Consider the following 22,894-nt stretch of genomic DNA (forward strand, 5'->3'; position numbering starts at 1 on the left):
ATGTTCACAGCCTTGTAATTAACTAACAGAGACCTACACCCTGGCAGGTATGCCTACCCTCCCGCATTCAGCAGGAGGCTCCCGATTTTTAAATGAGCCTCCCGTTGCCCCGCAAACCTTGTCTGCCCTCCCGGTTTTTAATGAAGCTCCCTGTAAATCCAGACTGCGCATGCGAGAGTCCGGAAATGCTGGAGACGGGGCCTACATTGAAGTGGTCGCAGCTGGCCACCACAGAGTTGTGGGTAGCAGGGCCACTGAGCCGGGCACTCTGAGTGGAGGCAGGAAAATAATCAGCAAAGCAGCTGTTCTACGGTCAGCCAGTGCACTGCTTCACTGCTGCTGGCCCCGCCCACCATACTCACAGGGCTGCGTGGGTGTAACACACAGCCCATGTTACATCTTCCTACTCCTGCATGTGCATGCATGTCCAGTGCTGCTGCCTCCCCCCACCACAGTGTCCCGGGGCCGGCTCCTGCTCTTCACAGGAAGGAGCAGCAATAACCAGCTGGGTGCTGTATGTGCTGGGGGTTTATGGGGAAGGGGGGATGTGTATAATTTTTTTTTTTTGGGGGGGGGGGGGGGGGGGGGGGCTGTTTGTGCTTTGCATAATACAATGTTATATGGTACTTTGTGTAATATGGGGGAGGGGGGCCATGTGAAATGTAATGTGATACTGGGTGTAATATTGGGGGGGGGGGGGGGAGTGTGCTGTGTATAATATAATATAATGTGGTGCTGTGCGTACTATCTTAATATGGGGGAGGAGGGCTGTGTGAAATGTAATGTGATACTGGGTGTAATATTGGGGGGGGGGGAGTGTGCTGTGTATAATATAATATAATTTAATATGGTGCTGTGCGTACTATCTGTAATATGGGGGAGGAGGGCTGTGTGAAATGTAATGTGATACTGGGTGTAATATTGGGGGGGGGGGGAGTGTGCTGTGTATAATATAATATGGTGCTGTGCGTACTATCTGTAATATGGGGGAGGAGGGCTGTGTGAAATGTAATGTGATACTGGGTGTAATATTGGGGGGGGGGAGTGTGCTGTGTATAATATAATATAATTTAATATGGTGCTGTGCTGTAATATGGGGGAGGAGGGCTGTGTGAAATGTAATGTGCTACTCTGTAATATTGGGGGGGGCAGGGGGGCTGTGTTTAATGTACTGTAATGTGGTACTGGGGGTAAAATGGGGGGGCGTTGTAGGCTGTGTGTAATGTAAGGTAATATGGGTCTGTGTGTACTGGCTGTAATATGGGGGACGGGGGCTATGTAAAATGTAATGTAGTGTGGTACTGTGTGTACTGGGTGTAACAGCAGTGTGTACTGGCAGATGGTACCTTGCACACCACGCGCTTTTCATGCTGGCGCACCATCTACTCTTACCCTTATTGGCCGGCTCTGTCTGCATTGCTGTCGACAGTTGCAGTGCTACCTGCTGTGTATATTACAGCAGGCAGCGCTGAGCACCCAGAGTGTCAACCCCAGTGTGGTGTGCAGTGCAGCTGAAGTCGTGGAACAGTGGGTCCCAGAGCTGCTCGCAGAGGAGGGTGAGACGTGGAGCTGCAGGTTGTGCTGAAGTGCTGCTGTCTATACGCACACACACTTTCTCTATTGTCCTAGTGGATGCTGGGGTTCCTGAAAGGACCATGGGGAATAGCGGCTCCGCAGGAGACAGGGCACAAAAGTAAAGCTTTCCGATCAGGTGGTGTGCACTGGCTCCTCCCCCTATGACCCTCCTCCAAGCCAGTTAGATTTTTGTGCCCGGCCGAGAAGGGTGCAATCTAGGTGGCTCTCCTAAAGAGCTGCTTAGAGAAAGTTTAGCTTAGGTTTTTTATTTTACAGTGAGTCCTGCTGGCAACAGGATCACTGCAACGAGGGACTTAGGGGAGAAGAAGTGAACTCACCTGCGTGCAGGATGGATTGGCTTCTTGGCTACTGGACATCAGCTCCAGAGGGACGATCACAGGTACAGCCTGGATGGTCACCGGAGCCTCGCCGCCGGCCCCCTTGCAGATGCTGAAACATGAAGAGGTCCAGAATCGGCGGCAGAAGACTCCTCAGTCTTCTAAAGGTAGCGCACAGCACTGCAGCTGTGCGCCATTTTCCTCTCAGCACACTTCACACGGCAGTCACTGAGGGTGCAGGGCGCTGGGAGGGGAGCGCCCTGGGAGGCAAATGAAAACCTATTTGGCTAAAAAATACCTCACATATAGCCTCCGGGGCTATATGGAGATATTTAACCCCTGCCAGAATACACTAAAGAGCGGGAGACGAGCCCGCCGGAAAAGGGGCGGGGCCTATCTCCTCAGCACACAGCGCCATTTTCCTTACACAGCTCCGCTGGTCAGGACGGCTCCCAGGTCTCTCCCCTGCACTGCACTACAGAAACAGGGTAAAACAAGAGAGGGGGGGCAAAATAGTGGCAAAAATTATATTATAAAAGCAGCTATACAGGGAGCACTTATTATAAGGCTATCCCTGTCATATATAGCGCTTTTGGTGTGTGCTGGCAAACTCTCCCTCTGTCTCCCCAAAGGGCTAGTGGGGTCCTGTCTTCGTTAAGAGCATTCCCTGTGTGTCTGCTGTGTGTCGGTACGTGTGTGTCGACATGTATGAGGACGATATTGGTGTGGAGGCGGAGCAATTGCCAAATATGGGGATGTCACCTCCTAGGGGGTCGACACCAGAATGGATGCCTTTATTTATGGAATTACGGGATAGTGTCAACACGCTAAAGCAGTCGTTTGTCGACATGAGACGGCCGGACAATCAGTTAGTGCCTGTCCAGGCGCCTCAAACACCGTCAGGGGCTGTAAAACGCCCTTTGCCTCAGTCGGTCGACACAGACCCAGACACAGGCACTGATTCCAGTGGCGACGGTGACGAATCAACCGTATTTTCCAGTAGGGCCACACGTTATATGATTTTGGCAATGAAGGAGGCGTTACATTTAGCTGATACTACTGGTACCACTAAACAGGGTATTATGTGGGGTGTGAAAAAACTACCTATAGTTTTTCCTGAATCAGAAGAACTAAATGATGTATGTGATGAAGCGTGGGTTGCCCCCGATAAAAAGATGCTAATTTCAAAGAAGTTATTAGCTTTATACCCTTTCCCGTCAGAGGTTAGGGCGCGCTGGGAAACACCTCCTAGGGTGGATAAGGCGCTCACACGCTTATCTAAACAAGTGGCGTTACCCTCTCCTGAGACGGCCGCACTTAAAGATCCAACAGATAGGAGGATGGAAAATATCCAAAAAAGTATATACACACATACAGGTGTTATACTACGACCAGCTATAGCGTCAGCCTGGATGTGCAGTGCTGGAGTAGTTTGGTCAGAGTCCCTGATTGAAAATATTGATACCCTGGATAGGGACAATGTTTTACTGTCTTTAGAGCAAATAAAGGATGCATTTCTTTATATGCGTGATGCACAGAGGGATATCTGCACACTGGCATCACGGGTAAGTGCTATGTCCATTTCGGCCAGAAGAAGTTTATGGACGCGACAGTGGTCAGGCGATGCGGACTCAAAACGGCATATGGAAGTTTTGCCGTATAAAGGGGAGGAGTTATTTGGAGTCGGTCTATCAGATTTGGTGGCCACGGCTACAGCCGGGAAATCCACCTTTTTACCTCAAGCTACTCCCCAACAGAAAAAGACACCGACTTTTCAACCGCAGTCCTTTCGTTCCTTTAAAAACAAGAGAGCAAAGGGATATTCATATCTGCCACGAGGCAGAGGAAGGGGGAAGAGACACCAACAGGCAGCTCCTTCCCAGGAACAGAAGCCCTCCCCCGCTTCTACAAAAGCCTCAGCATGACGCTGGGGCTTCTCAAGCGGACTCGGGGGCGGTGGGCGGTCGTCTCAAGCATTTCAGCGCGCAGTGGGCTCACTCGCAGGTAGATCCCTGGATCCTGCAGATAATATCTCAGGGGTACAGGTTGGAACTAGAGACAGATCCGCCTCGCCGTTTCCTGAAGTCTGCTTTACCAACGTCCCCCTCCGAAAGGGAGACGGTTTTGGAAGCCATTCACAAGCTGTACTCTCAGCAGGTGATAGTCAAGGTACCTCTTCTACAACAGGGAAAGGGGTATTATTCCACTCTATTTGTGGTACCGAAGCCGGACGGCTCGGTAAGACCTATTCTAAATCTGAAGTCCTTGAACCTGTACATAAAGAAGTTCAAGTTCAAAATGGAGTCACTCAGAGCAGTGATAGCGAACCTGGAAGAAGGGGACTTTATGGTGTCCTTGGACATCAAGGATGCGTACCTCCACGTTCCAATTTACCCCTCACACCAGGGGTACCTCAGGTTCGTTGTACAAAACTGTCACTATCAGTTTCAGACGCTGCCGTTCGGATTGTCCACGGCACCTCGGGTCTTTACAAAGGTAATGGCCGAGATGATGATTCTTCTTCGAAGAAAAGGCGTATTAATTATCCCATACTTGGACGATCTCCTAATAAGGGCAAGGTCCAGAGAACAGCTAGAGAGGGGATTAGCACTGTCTCAAGAAGTGCTAAAACAACACGGCTGGATTCTGAATATTCCAAAATCCCAGTTAATGCCGACAACTCGTCTGCTGTTCCTAGGGATGATTCTGGACACGGTTCAGAAAAAGGTTTTTCTCCCGGAGGAAAAACCAAGGAGTTGTCCGAGCTTGTCAGGAACCTCCTAAAACCAGGAAAGGTGTCTGTACATCAATGCACAAGAGTCCTGGGAAAAATGGTGGCTTCTTACGAAGCAATTCCATTCGGCAGATTCCATGCACGAATTTTCCAGAGGGATCTGTTAGACAAATGGTCAGGGTCGCATCTTCAGATGCACCAGCGGATAACCCTGTCTCCAAGGACAAGGGTATCTCTTCTGTGGTGTTTGCAGAGTGCTCATCTATTGGAGGGCCGCAGATTCGGCATACAGGATTGGATCCTGGTGACCACGGACGCCAGCCTGAGAGGCTGGGGAGCAGTCACACAAGGAAGAAACTTCCAGGGAGTGTGGACGAGCCTGGAAACGTCTCTTCACATAAACATTCTGGAACTAAGAGCAATCTACAATGCTCTAAGCCAGGCAGAACCTCTGCTTCAAGGAAAACCGGTGTTGATCCAGTCGGACAACATCACGGCAGTCGCCCATGTGAACAGACAGGGCGGCACAAGAAGCAGGAGTGCAATGGCAGAAGCTGCAAGGATTCTTCGCTGGGCAGAGAATCATGTGATAGCACTGTCAGCAGTGTTCATCCCGGGAGTGGACAACTGGGAAGCAGACTTCCTCAGCAGACACGACCTTCACCCGGGAGAGTGGGGACTTCATCCGGAAGTCTTCCACATGCTGGTAACCCGTTGGGAAAGACCAATGGTGGACATGATGGCGTCTCGCCTCAACAAAAAACTGGACAGGTATTGCGCCATGTCAAGAGATCCGCAGGCAATAGCTGTGGACGCGCTGGTAACGCCTTGGGTGTACCAGTCGGTGTATGTGTTTCCTCCTCTGCCTCTCATACCAAAAGTATTGAGAATTATACGGCAAAGAGGCGTAAGAACGATACTAGTGGTTCCGGATTGGCCAAGAAGGACTTGGTACCCGGAACTTCAAGAGATGATCACGGAAGATCCGTGGCCTCTACCTCTAAGGAGGGACTTGCTTCAGCAGGGTCCCTGTCTGTTTCAAGACTTACCGCGGCTGCGTTTGACGGCATGGCGGTTGAACGCCGGATCCTAAAGGAAAAAGGCATGCCGGAAGAAGTCATTCCTACTTTGATTAAAGCAAGGAAGGAAGTAACCGTGCAACACTATCACCGCATTTGGCGAAGATATGTTGCGTGGTGCGAGGATCGGAGTGCTCCGACGGAGGAATTTCAACTGGGTCGATTCCTACATTTCCTGCAATCAGGATTGTCTATGGGTCTCAAATTGGGATCTATTAAGGTTCAAATTTCGGCCCTGTCGATTTTCTTTCAAAAAGAATTGGCTTCAGTTCCTGAAGTCCAGACTTTTGTTAAGGGAGTGCTGCATATACAGCCTCCTGTGGTGCCTCCAGTGGCACCGTGGGATCTCAATGTGGTTTTGGACTTTCTAAAATCTCATTGGTTTGAACCACTAAAAAAGGTGGATTTAAAATATCTCACATGGAAAGTGACCATGTTACTAGCCCTGGCTTCGGCCAGGAGAGTGTCAGAACTGGCAGCTTTATCTTACAAAAGCCCATATCTGATTTTCCATTCGGACAGGGCAGAACTGCGGACTCGTCCGCATTTTCTCCCTAAGGTGGTGTCAGCATTTCATCTGAACCAGCCTATTGTAGTGCCTGCGGCTACAAGTGACTTGGAGGACTCCAAGTTACTGGACGTTGTCAGAGCATTAAAAATATATATTGCAAGGACAGCTGGAGTCAGAAAATCTGACTCGTTGTTTATATTGTATGCACCCAACAAGATGGGTGCTCCTGCGTCTAAGCAGACGATTGCTCGTTGGATCTGTAGCACAATCCAACTTGCACATTCTGTGGCAGGCCTGCCACAGCCTAAATCTGTAAAGGCCCACTCCACAAGGAAGGTGGGCTCATCTTGGGCGGCTGCCCGAGGGGTCTCGGCATTACAACTTTGCCGAGCAGCTACGTGGTCAGGGGAGAACACGTTTGTAAAATTTTACAAATTTGATACTCTGGCTAAGGAGGACCTGGAGTTCTCTCATTCGGTGCTGCAGAGTCATCCGCACTCTCCCGCCCGTTTGGGAGCTTTGGTATAATCCCCATGGTCCTTTCAGGAACCCCAGCATCCACTAGGACGATAGAGAAAATAAGAATTTACTTACCGATAATTCTATTTCTCGGAGTCCGTAGTGGATGCTGGGCGCCCATCCCAAGTGCGGATTATCTGCAATAATTGTACATAGTTATTGTTAACTAATTCGGGTTATTGTTAAGAAGCCATCTTTCAGAGGCTCCTCTGTTATCATACTGTTAACTGGTTTTGATCACAAGTTGTACGGTGTGATTGGTGTGGCTGGTATGAGTCTTACCCGGGATTCAAAATTCCTCCCTTATTGTGTACGCTCGTCCGGGCACAGTACCTAACTGGCTTGGAGGAGGGTCATAGGGGGAGGAGCCAGTGCACACCACCTGATCGGAAAGCTTTACTTTTGTGCCCTGTCTCCTGCGGAGCCGCTATTCCCCATGGTCCTTTCAGGAACCCCAGCATCCACTACGGACTCCGAGAAATAGAATTATCGGTAAGTAAATTCTTATTTTCTCTCTCTTGGGTTTAAGGGGCTACCTGGCATTATGTGTATAAGTGGTTCTACCATGGTGTTATGTGTATAAGGGCTCTGTCTGGCGTTATGTGTATAAGTGGCTCTACCGTGGCGTAATGTGTATAAGGGATGTAAGCTTTAGAATGTAAGCTCTCATGAGTAGGGCCCTCTTCCCTCATGTGCTTATCCTTTTCTTACTTTAATATCTTCAACTGCACCACATCCAGCAGTCTTCTGCCACCTGATACTTATTTCAGTGTCATCTGCTGATGTAGTTATGTTTAGTTACCCTGTACTTGTCCTATATTGTCTTCAACTGTAAGTTGCTGTTTTCCTATTTTGATTACTTGTTTATGTACTCTGTAATTGGGCGTTGCGGAACCCTTGTGGCGCCATATAAAATAAGAATTTACTTACCGATAATTCTATTTCTCGGAGTCCGTAGTGGATGCTGGGGTTCCTGAAAGGACCATGGGGAATAGCGGCTCCGCAGGAGACAGGGCACAAAAAGTAAAGCTTTAGGATCAGGTGGTGTGCACTGGCTCCTCCCCCTATGACCCTCCTCCAAGCCTCAGTTAGGATACTGTGCCCGGACGAGCGTACACAATAAGGAAGGATTTATGAATCCCGGGTAAGACTCATACCAGCCACACCAATCACACTGTACAACCTGTGATCTGAACCCAGTTAACAGTATGATAACAGCGGAGCCTCTGAAAGATGGCTCACAACAATAATAACCCGATTTTTGTAACTATGTACAAGTATTGCAGATAATCCGCACTTGGGATGGGCGCCCAGCATCCACTAGGGACTCCGAGAAATAGAATTATCGGTAAGTAAATTCTTATTTTCTCTATCGTCCTAGTGGATGCTGGGGTTCCTGAAAGGACCATGGGGATTATACCAAAGCTCCCAAACGGGCGGGAGAGTGCGGATGACTCTGCAGCACCGAATGAGAGAACTCCAGGTCCTCCTTAGCCAGGTTATCAAATTTGTAGGATTTTACAAACGTGTTTGCCCCTGACTAAATAGCCGCTCGGCAAAGTTGTAAAGCCGAGACCCCTCGGGCAGCCGCCCAAGATGAGCCCACCTTCCTTGTGGAATGGGCATTTACATATTTTGGCTGTGGCAGGCCTGCCACAGAATGTGCAAGCTGAATTGTATTACACATCCAACTAGCAAAAGTCTGCTTAGAAGCAAGAGCACCCAGTTTGTTGGGTGCATACAGGATAACAGCAAGTCAGTTTTCCTGACTCCAGCCGTCCTGGAACCTATATTTCTCTATCGTCCTAAGTGGATGCTGGGGTTCCTGAAAGGACCATGGGGAATAGCGGCTCCGCAGGAGACAGGGCACAAAAAAGTAAAGCTTTACTAGGTCAGGTGGTGTGCACTGGCTCCTCCCCCCATGACCCTCCTCCAGACTCCAGTTAGATTTTGTGCCCGAACGAGAAGGGTGCAATCTAGGTGGCTCTCCTAAAGAGCTGCTTAGAGAAAGTTTAGTTTAGGTTTTTTTCTTTACAGTGAGTCCTGCTGGCAACAGGATCACTGCAACGTGGGACTTAGGGGGAAAGTAGTAAACTCACCTGCATGCAGAGTGGATTTGCTGCTTGGCTACTGGACACCATTAGCTCCAGAGGGATCGAACACAGGCCCAGCCGTGGAGTCCGGTCCCGGAGCCGCGCCGCCGACCCCCTTGCAGATGCTGAAGCGTGAAGAGGTCCGGAAACCGGCGGCTGAAGACTCCTCAGTCTTCATAAGGTAGCGCACAGCACTGCAGCTGTGCGCCATTTTCCTCTCAGCACACTTCACTGGGCAGTCACTGAGGGTGCAGAGCGCTGGGGGGGGGCGCTCTGAGAGGCAAATATAAACCTTATACAAGGCTAAAAATACCTCACATATAGCCCATAGGGGCTATATGGAGATATTTAACCCCTGCCTGACTGGAAAAATAGCGGGAGAAGAACCCGCCGAAAAAGGGGCGGGGCCTATCTCCTCAGCACACGGCGCCATTTTCTGTCACAGCTCCGCTGGTCAGAACGGCTCCCAGGTCTCTCCCCTGCACTGCACTACAGAAACAGGGTAAAACAGAGAGGGGGGGCACATTAATGGCTATATATATATATATTAAAGCAGCTATAAGGGAGCACTTAATATAAGGATATCCCTTGTATATATAGCGCTTTGTGGTGTGTGCTGGCAGACTCTCCCTCTGTCTCCCCAAAAGGGCTAGTGGGTCCTGTCTTCATTAGAGCATTCCCTGTGAGTTTGCGGTGTGTGTCGGTACGTGGTGTCGACATGTATGAGGACGATATTGGTGTGGAGGCGGAGCAATTGCCAAATATGCAGATGTCACCCCCCAGGGGGTCGACACCAGAATGGATGCCTTTATTTGTGGAATTACGTGATGGTTTATCTTCCCTTAAACAGTCAGTTGAGGACATGAGGCGGCCGGACAATCAATTAATGCCTGTCCAGGCGCCTCAAACACCGTCAGGGGCTGTAAAACGCCCTTTGCCTCAGTCGGTCGACACAGACCCAGACACGGGCACTGATTCCAGTGACGACGGTAGAAATTCAAACGTATTTTCCAGTAGGGCCACACGTTATATGATTTTGGCAATGAAGGAGACGTTACATTTAGCTGATACTACAGATACCGTAAAACAGGGTATTATGTATGGTGTGAAAAAACTACAAACAGTTTTTCCTGAATCAGAAGAATTAAATGACGTGTGTGATGAAGCGTGGGTTGCTCCTGATAAAAAGTTGATAATTTCAAAAAAGTTATTGGCATTATACCCTTTCCCGCCAGAGGTTAGGGCGCGCTGGGAAACACCCCCTAAGGTGGACAAGGCGCTCACACGCTTATCCAAACAAGTGGCGTTACCCTCTCCTGAGACGGCCGCACTTAAGGATCCATCAGATAGAAAGATGGAAGTTATTCAAAAGAATATATACACACATGCAGGTGTTATACTACGACCAGCTATAGCAACTGCCTGGATGTGCAGTGCTGGAGTAGTTTGGTCAGAATCCCTGATTGAAAATATTGATACCCTAGATAGGGACAATGTTTTACTGTCGTTAGAACAAATAAAGGATGCATTTATCTATATGCGTGATGCACAGAGGGATATTTGCACACTGGCATCTCGGGTGAGTGCTATGTCCATTTCAGCCAGAAGAGCCTTATGGACACGACAGTGGACAGGCGATGCGGATTCAAAACGTCACATGGAGGTTTTGCCGTATAAAGGGGAGGAGTTATTTGGAGTTGGTCTATCAGACTGGGTGGCCACGGCTACTGCCGGGAAATCCACTTTTTTACCTCAAGTCACTCCCCAACAGAGAAAGGCACCGACCTTTCAACCGCAGCCTTTTCGCTCCTACAAAAATAAGAGAGCAAAGGGCTTGTCGTACCTGCCACGAGGCAGAGGAAGAGGGAAGAGACACCAACAGGCAGCTCCTTCCCAGGAACAGAAGCCCTCCCCGGCTCCTGCAAAAACCTCAGCATGACGCTGGGGCCTCTCAAGCGGACTCGGGGACAGTGGGGGGCCGTCTCAAAAATTACAGCGCGCAGTGGGCTCACTCGCAGGTAGACCCCTGGATCCTGCAGATAATATCTCAGGGGTACAGGTTGGAATTAGAGACGGATCCTCCTCATCGTTTCCTGAAGTCTGCCTTACCAACCGTCTCTTCCGAAAGGGAGAGGGTGTTGGAAGCCATTCACAAGCTGTACGCTCAGCAGGTGATAGTCAAAGTACCCCTATTACAACAAGGAAAGGGGTATTATTCCACTCTATTTGTGGTACCGAAGCCGGATGGCTCGGTAAGGCCTATTCTAAATCTGAAGTCCTTGAACCTCTACATAAAAAAGTTCAAGTTCAAGATGGAGTCACTCAGAGCAGTGATAGCGAACCTGGAAGAAGGGGACTTTATGGTATCCTTGGACATCAAGGATGCGTATCTACACGTTCCGATTTACCCCGCACACCAGGGGTACCTCAGGTTCATTGTTCAAAACTGTCACTATCAGTTTCAGACGCTGCCGTTCGGATTGTCCACGGCGCCTCGGGTCTTTACCAAGGTAATGGCCGAGATGATGATTCTTCTTCGAAGAAAAGGCGTATTAGTTATCCCATACTTGGACGATCTCCTAATAAGGGCAAGGTCCAGAGAACAGCTGGAGACAGCTTTAGCACTATCTCAAGAGGTGCTAAGACAACACGGGTGGATTCTGAATATTCCAAAATCCCATTTAATCCCGACAACTCGTCTGCTGTTCCTAGGAATGATTCTGGACACGGTTCAGAAAAAGGTTTTCCTTCCAGAGGAAAAAGCCAAGGAGTTATCCGATCTGGTCAGGAACCTCCTAAAACCAGGAAAAGTGTCAGTACATCAATGCACAAGAGTCCTGGGAAAAATGGTGGCTTCTTACGAAGCAATTCCATTCGGCAGATTCCATGCAAGAATATTCCAAAGGGATCTGTTGGACAAATGGTCAGGGTCGCATCTGCAGATGCACCTGCGAATAACCCTGTCACCAAAGACAAGGGTGTCACTTCTGTGGTGGTTGCAGAAGGCTCACCTATTAGAAGGCCGCAGATTCGGCATTCAGGATTGGATCCTGGTGACCACGGACGCCAGCCTGAGAGGCTGGGGAGCAGTCACACAAGGAAGAAACTTCCAGGGAGTATGGACGAGTCTGGAAAAGTCTCTTCACATAAACATTCTGGAACTAAGAGCAATCTACAATGCTCTAAGCCAGGCGGAACTTCTCCTGCAAGGAAAGCCGGTGTTGATTCAGTCGGACAACATCACGGCGGTCGCCCATGTAAACAGGCAGGGCGGCACAAGAAGCAGGAGTGCAATGGCAGAAGCTGCCAAGATTCTTCGCTGGGCGGAGAATCACGTGATAGCACTGTCAGCAGTGTTCATCCCGGGCGTGGACAACTGGGAAGCAGACTTCCTCAGCAGACACGATCTTCATCCGGGAGAGTGGGGTCTACATCCAGAAGTCTTCAACATGTTAATAGACCGTTGGGAAAGACCAATTGTAGACATGATGGCGTCTCGCCTCAACAAGAAACTGGACAAATATTGCGCCAGGTCAAGAGATCCACAGGCAATAGCTGTGGACGCACTGGTAACTCCTTGGGTGTACCAGTCAGTGTATGTGTTTCCTCCTCTGCCGCTCATACCAAAGGTATTGAAGATCATACGGCAAAGAAGAGTAAGAACAATACTAGTGGTTCCGGATTGGCCGAGAAGGACTTGGTATCCGGAACTTCAAGAGATGCTCACGGACGAACCGTGGCCTCTACCTCTGAGAAGGGACCTGCTACAGCAGGGTCCCTGTCTTTTTCAAGACTTACCGCGGCTGCGTTTGACGGCATGGCGGTTGAACGCCAGATCCTAAAAGGGAAAGGCATTCCAGAAGAAGTCATTCCTACCTTGATTAAGGCACGGAAGGAAGTCACCGTGAAACATTATCACCGCATTTGGCGAAAATATGTAGCGTGGTGCGAGGATCGGAGGGTTCCGACGGAGGAATTCCAACTGGGTCGTTTCCTACATTTCCTGCAATCAGGATTATCTATGGGTCTCAAATTGGGATCCATTAAGGTTCAAATTTCGGCCCTGTCAATATTCTTCCAAAAAGAATTGGCCTCTGTCCCTGAGGTCCAGACTTTTGTCAAGGGAGTACTGCATATACAGCCTCCTGTGGTGCCTCCGGTGGCACCGTGGGATCTAAATGTAGTTTTAGATTTCCTCAAATCCCATTGGTTTGAACCATTGAAAAAGGTGGATTTGAAATATCTCACATTGAAAGTGACTATGTTACTAGCCCTGGCCTCTGCCAGGAGAGTATCTGAATTGGCGGCTTTATCTTATAAAAGTCCTTATCTAATCTTCCATTCGGATAGGGCAGAACTGCGGACTCGTCCGCATTTTCTCCCTAAAGTGGTATCAGCATTTCATCTGAACCAACCTATTGTGGTGCCTGCGGCCACTAGCGACTTGGAGGACTCCAAGTTGTTGGACGTTGTCAGAGCCTTAAAAATATACATTGCAAGGACGGCTGGAGTCAGAAAATCTGACTCGCTGTTTATATTGTATGCACCCAACAAGTTGGGCGCACCTGCTTCTAAGCAGTCGATTGCTCGTTGGATTTGTAACACAATTCAACTTGCACATTCTGTGGCAGGCCTGCCACAGCCTAAAACTGTAAAAGCCCACTCCACAAGGAAGGTGGGCTCATCTTGGGCGGCTGCCCGAGGGGTCTCGGCATTACAACTCTGCCGAGCAGCTACGTGGTCGGGGGAGAACACGTTTGTAAAATTTTACAAATTTGATACCCTGGCAAAGGAGGACCTGGAGTTCTCTCATTCGGTGCTGCAGAGTCATCCGCACTCTCCCGCCCGTTTGGGAGCTTTGGTATAATCCCCATGGTCCTTTCAGGAACCCCAGCATCCACTTAGGACGATAGAGAAAATAAGAATTTACTTACCGATAATTCTATTTCTCGGAGTCCGTAGTGGATGCTGGGCGCCCATCCCAAGTGCGGATTATCTGCAATACTTGTACATAGTTATTGTTAACTAATTCGGGTTATTGTTAAGGAGCCATCTTTAAGAGGCCCTTTCTGTTGTCATACTGTTAACTGGGTTTAGATCACAAGTTGTACGGTGTGATTGGTGTGGCTGGTATGAGTCTTACCCGGGATTCAAAATGCCTCCCTTATTGTGTATGCTCGTCCGGGCACAGTACCTAACTGGAGTCTGGAGGAGGGTCATGGGGGGAGGAGCCAGTGCACACCACCTGACCTAGTAAAGCTTTACTTTTTTGTGCCCTGTCTCCTGCGGAGCCGCTATTCCCCATGGTCCTTTCAGGAACCCCAGCATCCACTACGGACTCCGAGAAATAGAATTATCGGTAAGTAAATTCTTATTTTTCAGGGCCCTGACCACATCTAGCAACTTGGAGTCCTCCAAGTCCCTAGTAGGCGCAAGACACCACAATAAGCTGGTTCAGGTGAAACACTGACACCACCTTAGGGAGAGAACTGGGGACGAGTCCGCAGCTCTGCCCTGTCCGAATGGACAAACAGATATGGGCTTTTTTGAGAAAAAAACCACAAATTTGACACTCGCCTGGTCCAGGCCAGGTCCAAGAGCATGTTCACTTTTCATGTGAGATGCTTCAAATCCACAGATTTGACTGGTTTTAAACCAATGTGTTTTGAGGAATCCCAGAACTACGTTGAGATCCCACAGTGCCACTGGAGGCACAAAAGGGGGTTGTATATGCAATACTCCCTTGACAAACTTCTGGACTTCAGGAACTGAAGCCAATTCTTTCTGGAAGAAAAATCGACAGGGCCGAAATTTGAACCTTAATGGACCCCAATTTGAGGCCCATAGACACTCCTGTTTGCAGGAAATGCAGGAATCGACCGAGTTGAAATTTCTTCGTGGGGCCTTCCTGGCCTCACACCACGCAACATATTTTCGCCACATGTGGTGATAATGTTGTGCGGTCACCTCCTTTCTGGCTTTGACCAGGGTAGGAATGACCTCTTCCTGAATGCCTTTTCCCTTAGGATCCGGCGTTCCACCGCCATGCCGTCAAACGCAGCTGCGGTAAGTCTTGGAACAGACATGGTACTTGCTGAAACAAGTCCCTTCTTAGCGGCAGAGGCCATAAGTCCTCTGTGAGCATCTCTTGAAGTTCCGGGTACCAAGTCCTTCTTGGCCAATCCGGAGCCATGAGTATAGTTCTTACTCCTCTACGTCTTATAATTCTCAGTACCTTAGGTATGAAAAGCAGAGGATGGAACACATACACCGACTGGTACACCCACGGTGTTACCAGAACGTCCACAGCTATTGCCTGAGGGTCTCTTAACCTGGCGCAATACCTGTCCCGTTTTTTGTTCAGACGGGACGCCATCATGTCCACCTTTGGTAATTCCCAACGGTTTACAATCATGTGGAAAACTTCCCCATGAAGTTCCCACTCTGCCGGGTGGAGGTCGTGCCTACTGAGGAAGTCTGCTTCCCAGTTTCCATTCCCGGAATGAAACACTGCTGACAGTGCTATCACATGATTTTCCGCCCAGCGAAAAGTCCTTGCAGTTTTTGCCACTGCCCTCCTGCTTCTTGTGCCGCCCTGTCTATTTACGTGGGCGACTGCCGTGATGTTTTATCCCACTGGATCAATACCGGCTGACCTTGAAGCAGAGGTCTTGCTAAGCTTAGAGCATTATAAATTTACCCTTAGCTATATTTATGTGGAGAAAAGTCTCCAGACTTGATCACACTCCCTGGAAATTTTTTCCTTGTGTGACTGCTCCCCAGCCTCTCGGGCTGGCCTCCGTGGTCACCAACATCCAAAACTGAATGCCGAATCTGCGGCCCTCTAGAAGATGAGCACTCTGTAACCACCACAGGAGAGACACCCTTGTCCTTGGATATAGGGTTATCCGCTGATGCATCTGAAGATGCGATCCGGACCATTTGTCCAGCAGATCCCACTGAAAAGTTCTTGCATGAAATCTGCCGACTGGAATTGCTTCGAAGGAAGTCACCATTTTTTTTACCATGGCCCTTGTGCAATGATGCACTGATTTTAGGAGGTTCCTGACTAGCTCGGATAACTCCCTGGCTTTCTCTTCCGGGAGAAACACCTTTTTCTGGACTGTGTCCAGAATCATCCCTAAGCACAGGAGACTTGTTGTCGGGATCAGCTGCGATTTTGGAATATTTAGAATCCACCCCTGCTGTTGTAACAGTATCCGAGATAGTGCTACTCCGACCTCCAACTGTTCCCTGGACTTTGCCCTTATCAGGAGATCGTCCAAGTAAGGGATAATTAAGACGCCTTTTCTTCGAAGAAGAACCATCATTTCGGCCATTACCTTGGTAAAGACCCGGGGTGCCGTGGACAATCCAAACGGCAGCGTCTGAAACTGATAGTGACAGTTCTGTACCACGAACCTGAGGTACCCTTAGTGATAAGGGCAAATTTGGGACATGGAGGTAAGCATCCCTGATGTCTCGGGACACCATATAGTCCCCTTCTTCCCGGTTCGTTATCACTGCTCTGAGTGACTCCATCTTGATTTGAACCTTTGTAAGTGTTCAAATTTTTTTAGATTTAGAATAGGTCTCACCTAGCCTTCTGGCTTCAGTACCACAATATAGTGTGGAATAATACCCCTTTTCTTGTTGTAGGAGGGGTAATTTAATTATCACCTGCTGGGAATACAGCTCGTGAATTGTTTCCCATACTGCCTCCTTGTCGGAGGGAGACCTTGGTAAAGCAGACTTCAGGAGCCTGCGCAGGGGAAACGTCTCGACATTCCAATCTGTACCCCTGGGATGATACTAGTAGGATCCAGGGGTCCTGTACGGTCTCAGCGTCATGCTGAGAGCTTGTCAGAAGCGGTGGAACGCTTCTGTTCCTGGGAATGGGCTGCCTGCTGCAGTCTTCTTCCCTTTCCTCTATCCCTGGGCAGATATGACTCTTATAGGGACGAAAGGACTGAAGCTGAAAAGACGGTGTCTTTTTCTGCAGAGATGTGACTTAGGGTAAAAAACGGTGGATTTTCCAGCAGTTGCCGTGGCCACCAGGTCCGATGGACCGACCCCAAATAACTCCTCTTCCTTTATACGGCAATACACCTTTGTGCCGTTTGGAATCTGCATCACCTGACCACTGTCGTGTCCATAAACATCTTCTGGCAGATATGGACATCGCACTTACTCTTGATGCCAGAGTGCAAATATCCCTCTGTGCATCTCGCATATATAGAAATGCATCCTTTAAATGCTCTATAGTCAATAAAATACTGTCCCTGTCAAGGGTATCAATATTTTTAGTCAGGGAATCCGACCAAGCCACCCCAGCTCTGCACATCCAGGCTGAGGCGATCGCTGGTCGCAGTATAACACCAGTATGTGTGTATATACTTTTTATGATATTTTCCAGCCTCCTGTCAGCTGGCTCCTTGAGGACGGCCCTATCTATAGACGGTACCGCCACTTGTTCTGATAAGCGTGTGAGCGCCTTATCCACCCTAAGGGGTGTTTCCCAACGCGCCCTAACTTCTGGCGGGAAAGGGTATACCGCCCATATTTTCTATCGGGGGGAACCCACGCATCATCACACACTTCATTTAATTTATCTGATTCAGGAAAAACTACGGTAGTTTTTTCACATCCCACATAATACCCTCTTTTGTGGTACTTGTAGTATCAGAAATATGTAACACCTCCTTCATTGCCCTTAACGTGTGGCCCTAATAAGGAATACGTTTGTTTATTCACCGTCGACACTGGATTCAGTGTCCCTGTCTGTGTCGACCGACTAAAGTAAACGGGCGTTTTAAAACCCCTGACGGTGTTTTTGAGACGTCTGGACCGGTACTAATTGTTTGTCGGCCGTCTCATGTCGTCAACCGACCTTGCCGCGTGTTGACATTATCACGTAATTCCCTAAATAAGCCATCCATTCCGGTGTCGACTCCCTAGAGAGTGACATCACCATTACAGGCAATTGCTCCGCCTCCTCACCAACATCGTCCTCATACATGTCGACAAACACGTACCGACACACAGCACACACACAGGGAATGCTCTGATAGAGGACAGGACCTACTAGCCCTTTGGAGAGACAGAGGGAGAGTTTGCCAGCACACACCAAAAACGCTATAATTATATAGGGACAACCTTATATAAGTGTTTTCCCTTATAGCATCTTTTTTATATATTTCTAACGCCAAATTAGTGCCCCCCCTCTCTGTTTTAACCCTGTTTCTGTAGTGCAGTGCAGGGGAGAGCCTGGGAGCCTTCCCTCCAGCCTTTCTGTGAGGGAAAATGGCGCTGTGTGCTGAGGAGATAGGCCCCGCCCCTTTTTCGGCGGCCTCGTCTCCCGCTCTTAACGGATTCTGGCAGGGGTTAAATATCTCCATATAGCCCCCGGAGGCTATATGTGAGGTATTTTTAGCCAAAAATAGGTTTTCATTGCCTCCCAGGGCGCCCCCCTTCCAGCGCCCTGCACCCTCAGTGACTGCCGTGTGAAGTGTGCTGAGAGGAAATGGCGCACAGCTGTAGTGCTGTGCGCTACCTTAAGAAGACTGAGGAGTCTTCATGCCGCCGATTCTGGACCTTCTTCTTGTTTCAGCATCTGCAAGGGGGCCGGCGGCGAGGCTCCGGTGACCATCCAGGCTGTACCTGTGATCGTCCCTCTGGAGCTAATGTCCAGTAGCCAAAGAAGCCAATCCATCCTGCACGCAGGTGAGTTCACTTCTTCTCCCCTAAGTCCCTCGTTGCAGTGATCCTGTTGCCAGCAGGACTCACTGTAAAATAAAAAACCTAAGCTAAACTTTTCTAAGCAGCTCTTTAGGAGAGCCACCTAGATTGCACCCTTCTCGGCCGGGCACAAAAATCTAACTGAGGCTTGGAGGAGGGTCATAGGGGGAGGAGCCAGTGCACACCACCTGATCCTAAAGCTTTACTTTTTGTGCCCTGTCTCCTGCGGAGCCGCTATTCCCCATGGTCCTTTCAGGAACCCCAGCATCCACTAGGACGATAGAGAAATAAAGGATAATAATAATAATAATAAGGGGCTCTACTGTGGCGTAACGTGTTTAAGGGGTACTACTGTGCAGTGTAATGTGACTAATGTACCCTAATGTGCTGGGTAATATAATGTGAATTCTGTGGCCATGCCCTTCGCATGAAGCCACGCCACTTTATTTTTGCACTGTCCCTATTTTGAATATGGGTGGCTGGGGTAACCAATTCTTTTTCTGGCACAGGGCGCCAAAATGTCTAGTTACAGCTCTGGCTGTGTGTATAATGTAATGGAACATGTTGCTGTATGTACTGGGTGTAATGTGGGGACTGTGTATAATGTAATGGAATATGGTACTGGGTACAATATGGGGGGGGGGGCTGTGTATAATATAATGTATTACGGTACTGGGTGTAATGTGTAATATACTGTCCGTTTCTTCTCACAAATGTACACGGTATCTTAATTTAGTGCACCTGTATTATTACTCTAGTGTATCCAGAGGCGTAACGAAGGGGGGTCGAGTAGGGCACGTGCCCTGGACGCCTTGGCAGGCCCAGCAAAGGGGGGCACTGCCGGCGGCCAGGGCATCATGCCCACTTGCCCCCACTGCTCTGGCTCTGCCCCCAAGCCATCCCCCATCCCGCTGCTATGTGAGTGGAGGAGAGTGCACGGCTTCTCTTGCCCCTCAATGTGCTCAGGTTCTGGTCTGGCGGCGGCGGGGCGAGTCTCCTTGGATTGGTTTGTTAGCCAATCAGAGCGTGCGGACCAGCTCCTGATTGGCTGCCGGTCCGCGAGCTCTGATTGGCTAACGAACCGGCGCCAAGATATCCGCGGCCGGCAGCCGGAGACCGGACTTCATGGTGCATTGAGGGGCAGGAGAGGTGCTGCGCTGCGCTCTCTTCCCCTCACATAGCAGATAGCAGCGGGCAGCACCAGCGGTGAGCAGGGGAGAGCGGGGGGGGGGGGGGGGGGGGGGCGGGGGGAGCAATGTGCATCTCTGTGGGGCAATGTGAATCTGGCACTGTGTGGCAATGTGTGCCTCTGTGGGGCAATGTGTATCTGGCACTGTGGGGCTATGTGCAAGTGTGCGATCGCATGTGCAGCCGAGCTAGATGGCGCCCAACTGAGAAATTCCAATGTTGCTCTGCTCAGTCGTGCACAGCCGCGGCGCTGACATTACTGTTATGTTGATCCGTCATTTTGACGAGCTGGTAACTAGTAGTACAATAAGGATTAAGGATGGGATGGGGGAGCCACCAAAAACACTTGCAAAGGGGCAAAGCTGCTGCTCAGCTCCAGTGCAAATATCTAATTTGGCCCCCACAGGTCAGTGGCTACTTTCTGTGAGTTTAGCCCCTGGAGCCATTTAGCCAGATGACTTGTTGCAGCATCACAGGAGACTGTTATTAGTGATCTCTCATCTAGAGAAGACTGCACGCACTGCCATATGTTATTATTAGGCAGCACAACCGGGATACGGTCATTAGGTCGACACCACTTAGGTCGACAGTCATTAAGTCGACCACTATTGGTCGACATGCATTAGGTCGACAGGGTCACTAGGTCGACAGGTTCATTAGGTCGACAGGTCAAAAGGTCGACATGAGGTTTTTCTAATTTTTTAAACATTTTTCATACTTTACAATCCACGTGGACTACGATTGGGAACGGTAACCTGTGCAGAGAGCAGCGAGGCACTTTGCCTGAAGTTCGTTCGCCATGCGAGGGGACACGGTGCACTAATTGGGGTTCCCGGTCACTTTACAAAGAAAACAGGATTTTAATACCTACCGGTAAATCCTTTTCTCCTAGTCCGTAGAGGATGCTGGGGTCCACTTCAGTACCATGGGGTATAGACGGTTCCGCAGGAGCCATGGGCACTTTAAGACTTTTCAAGGGTGTGAATGTGAACTGGCTCCTCCCTCTATGCCCCTCCTCCAGACCTCATTATAGGAACTGTGCCCAGGGAGACGAACATTTCGAGGAAAGGATTTACTTTTAAACTAAAGGTCACACCTCAACCATGCCGCAAAACATGGCATTCAACTTAACACATGCCAACGGGCATGAACAATTGCAGCAACATGCTGAAAATAATCGTAACACAATACTCGTGTAACAACAAACTAACAACTGCAGTTAAAGTACGCACTGGGTCGGGTGCCCAGCATCCTCTACGGACTAGGAGAAAAGGATTTATCGGTAGGTATTAAAATCCTGTTTGCTCATACGTCCTAGCTGTTCTTGCGACATAAATTTTCAAAGCTCTAACCACATCAAAAGACTTCGACCCAGTGAAGGTGTCAGCAGCCACTGGCACCACAATAGGCTGGTTTATATGGAAAGACGAAACCACCTTCGGAAGAAATTGTTGGCGAGTTCTCAACTCTGCCCTATCTTCATGGAAGATCAGGTAAGGGCTCTTGTGAGACAAGGCCCCCAACTCACACACCCGCCTTGCGGATGCCAAGGACAATAGCATGAGCACTTTCCAAGTGAGAAACTTCAATTCTATCTCCTGTAGAGGTTCAAAGCAATCCGATTGAAGGAATTGCAACACCACATTAAGGTCCCATGGTGCCACTGGAGGCACAAATGGAAGTTGGATGTGCAGCACCCCTTTCACGAACGTCTGAACTTCTGGAAAGGAGGCCAATTGTTTTTGAAAGAAAACTGACAAGGCCGAAACCTGAACCTTGATTGAACCCAATCTTAGGCCTGCATCCACACCTGCCTGCAGAAAATGGAGAAAACGTCCCAACTTAAACTCTTCCGTAGGAGCCTTCTTGGATTCACACCAAGACACATATTTTCACCAAATACGGTGGTAATGTTTAGACGTTACTCCTTTCCTGGCCTGAACAAGAGTGGGAATGACTTCCTTGGGAATCCCCTTTCGGGCTAGGATCCGGCGCTCAACAGACATGCCGTCAAACGTAGCCGCGGTAAGTCTTGATATACTGTACGTACGGCCCCTGCTGTAGCAGGTCCTCGCGAGGAGGAAGAGGCCGAGGATCTTCCATGAGCAACTCCTGAAGATCTGGATACCAAGCCCTCCTTGGCCAGTCTGGGGCAATGAGGATTGCTCGAACCCTTGTTCTTCTTATTTTGAGAACTTTTGGTATTAGTGGAAGAGGAGGAAAGACATATACTGACCGAAACATCCACTGGGTCACCAGTGCATCCACTGCTACTGCTTGAGGGTCTCTCGACCTGGAACAATATCTCTGATGCTTCTTGTTGAGACGAGATGCCATCATGTCTACTTGAGGAAATACCCAAAGACTTGTCACCCCTGTGAAGACTTCTTGGTGGAGGCCCCACTCTCCTGGATGGAGATCGTGTCTGCTGAGGAAGTCTGCTTCCCAGTTGACCACTCCCGGAATGAAAATTGCCGACAGAGCTTTTGCATGTCTTTCTGCCCAGAGGAGGATCTTTGTCACCTCTGCCATTGCCGCTCTGCTTTTCGTTCCACCCTGATGGGTTACATTGTCCGACTGGATCTGCACTGGCTAATCTTGTAGAAGATGCACCGCTTGTAGAAGGCCGTTGTAAATGGATCTCACTTCCAGAACATTTATGTGAAGACAGGATTCCTGACTTGACCATTTTCCTTGGAAGCTTCTTTCCTGTGTGACTGCTCCCCAGCCTCGGTGACTTGCATCCGTGGTTACTAGGACCCAGTCCTGAATCCCGAATCTGCGTCTCTCCAATAGGTGAGAACTGTGCAGCCACCACAGGAGTGAAATCCTGGCTTTGGAGGACAGGATTATCCTCTGGTGCATGTGTAGGTGGGATCCGGACCACTTGTACAACAGATCCCACTGGAAAACTCTGGCATGGAATCTGCCAAACTGTATGGCCTCGTAGGCCGCTACCATCTTTCCCAACAACTGAATGCATTGATGTATCGACACTCTCGTTGGTTTCAAAACTTGTTTGACCATTTTCTGAATCTCCAGAGCTTTTTCCACTGGAAGAAATACCCTCTGAACTTCTGTGTCCAGTATCATCCCCAGAAAAGACAATCTTGTCGTTC

The 22,894-nt window shown here is 49.3% G+C and overlaps 1 protein-coding gene across 1 annotated transcript in view; it reads left to right on the forward strand.

Moving 5' to 3' along the window:
• The first annotated feature begins 348 nt into the window (after window positions 1–348).
• LACTB (lactamase beta) overlaps window positions 349–22,894 on the forward strand; it is a 142,801-nt gene continuing 120,255 nt past the window's right edge. Inside the window, exon 1 of the mRNA XM_063926526.1 lies at window positions 349–509. Coding sequence (XP_063782596.1) covers window positions 414–509 — 96 coding nt within the window. The 5' untranslated portion in view covers window positions 349–413. The remainder of the gene's footprint in view (window positions 510–22,894) is intronic.

Source organism: Pseudophryne corroboree, chromosome 6 (genome assembly GCF_028390025.1).
Source record: "Pseudophryne corroboree isolate aPseCor3 chromosome 6, aPseCor3.hap2, whole genome shotgun sequence".
Taxonomy (NCBI): Eukaryota; Metazoa; Chordata; class Amphibia; order Anura; family Myobatrachidae; genus Pseudophryne; species Pseudophryne corroboree.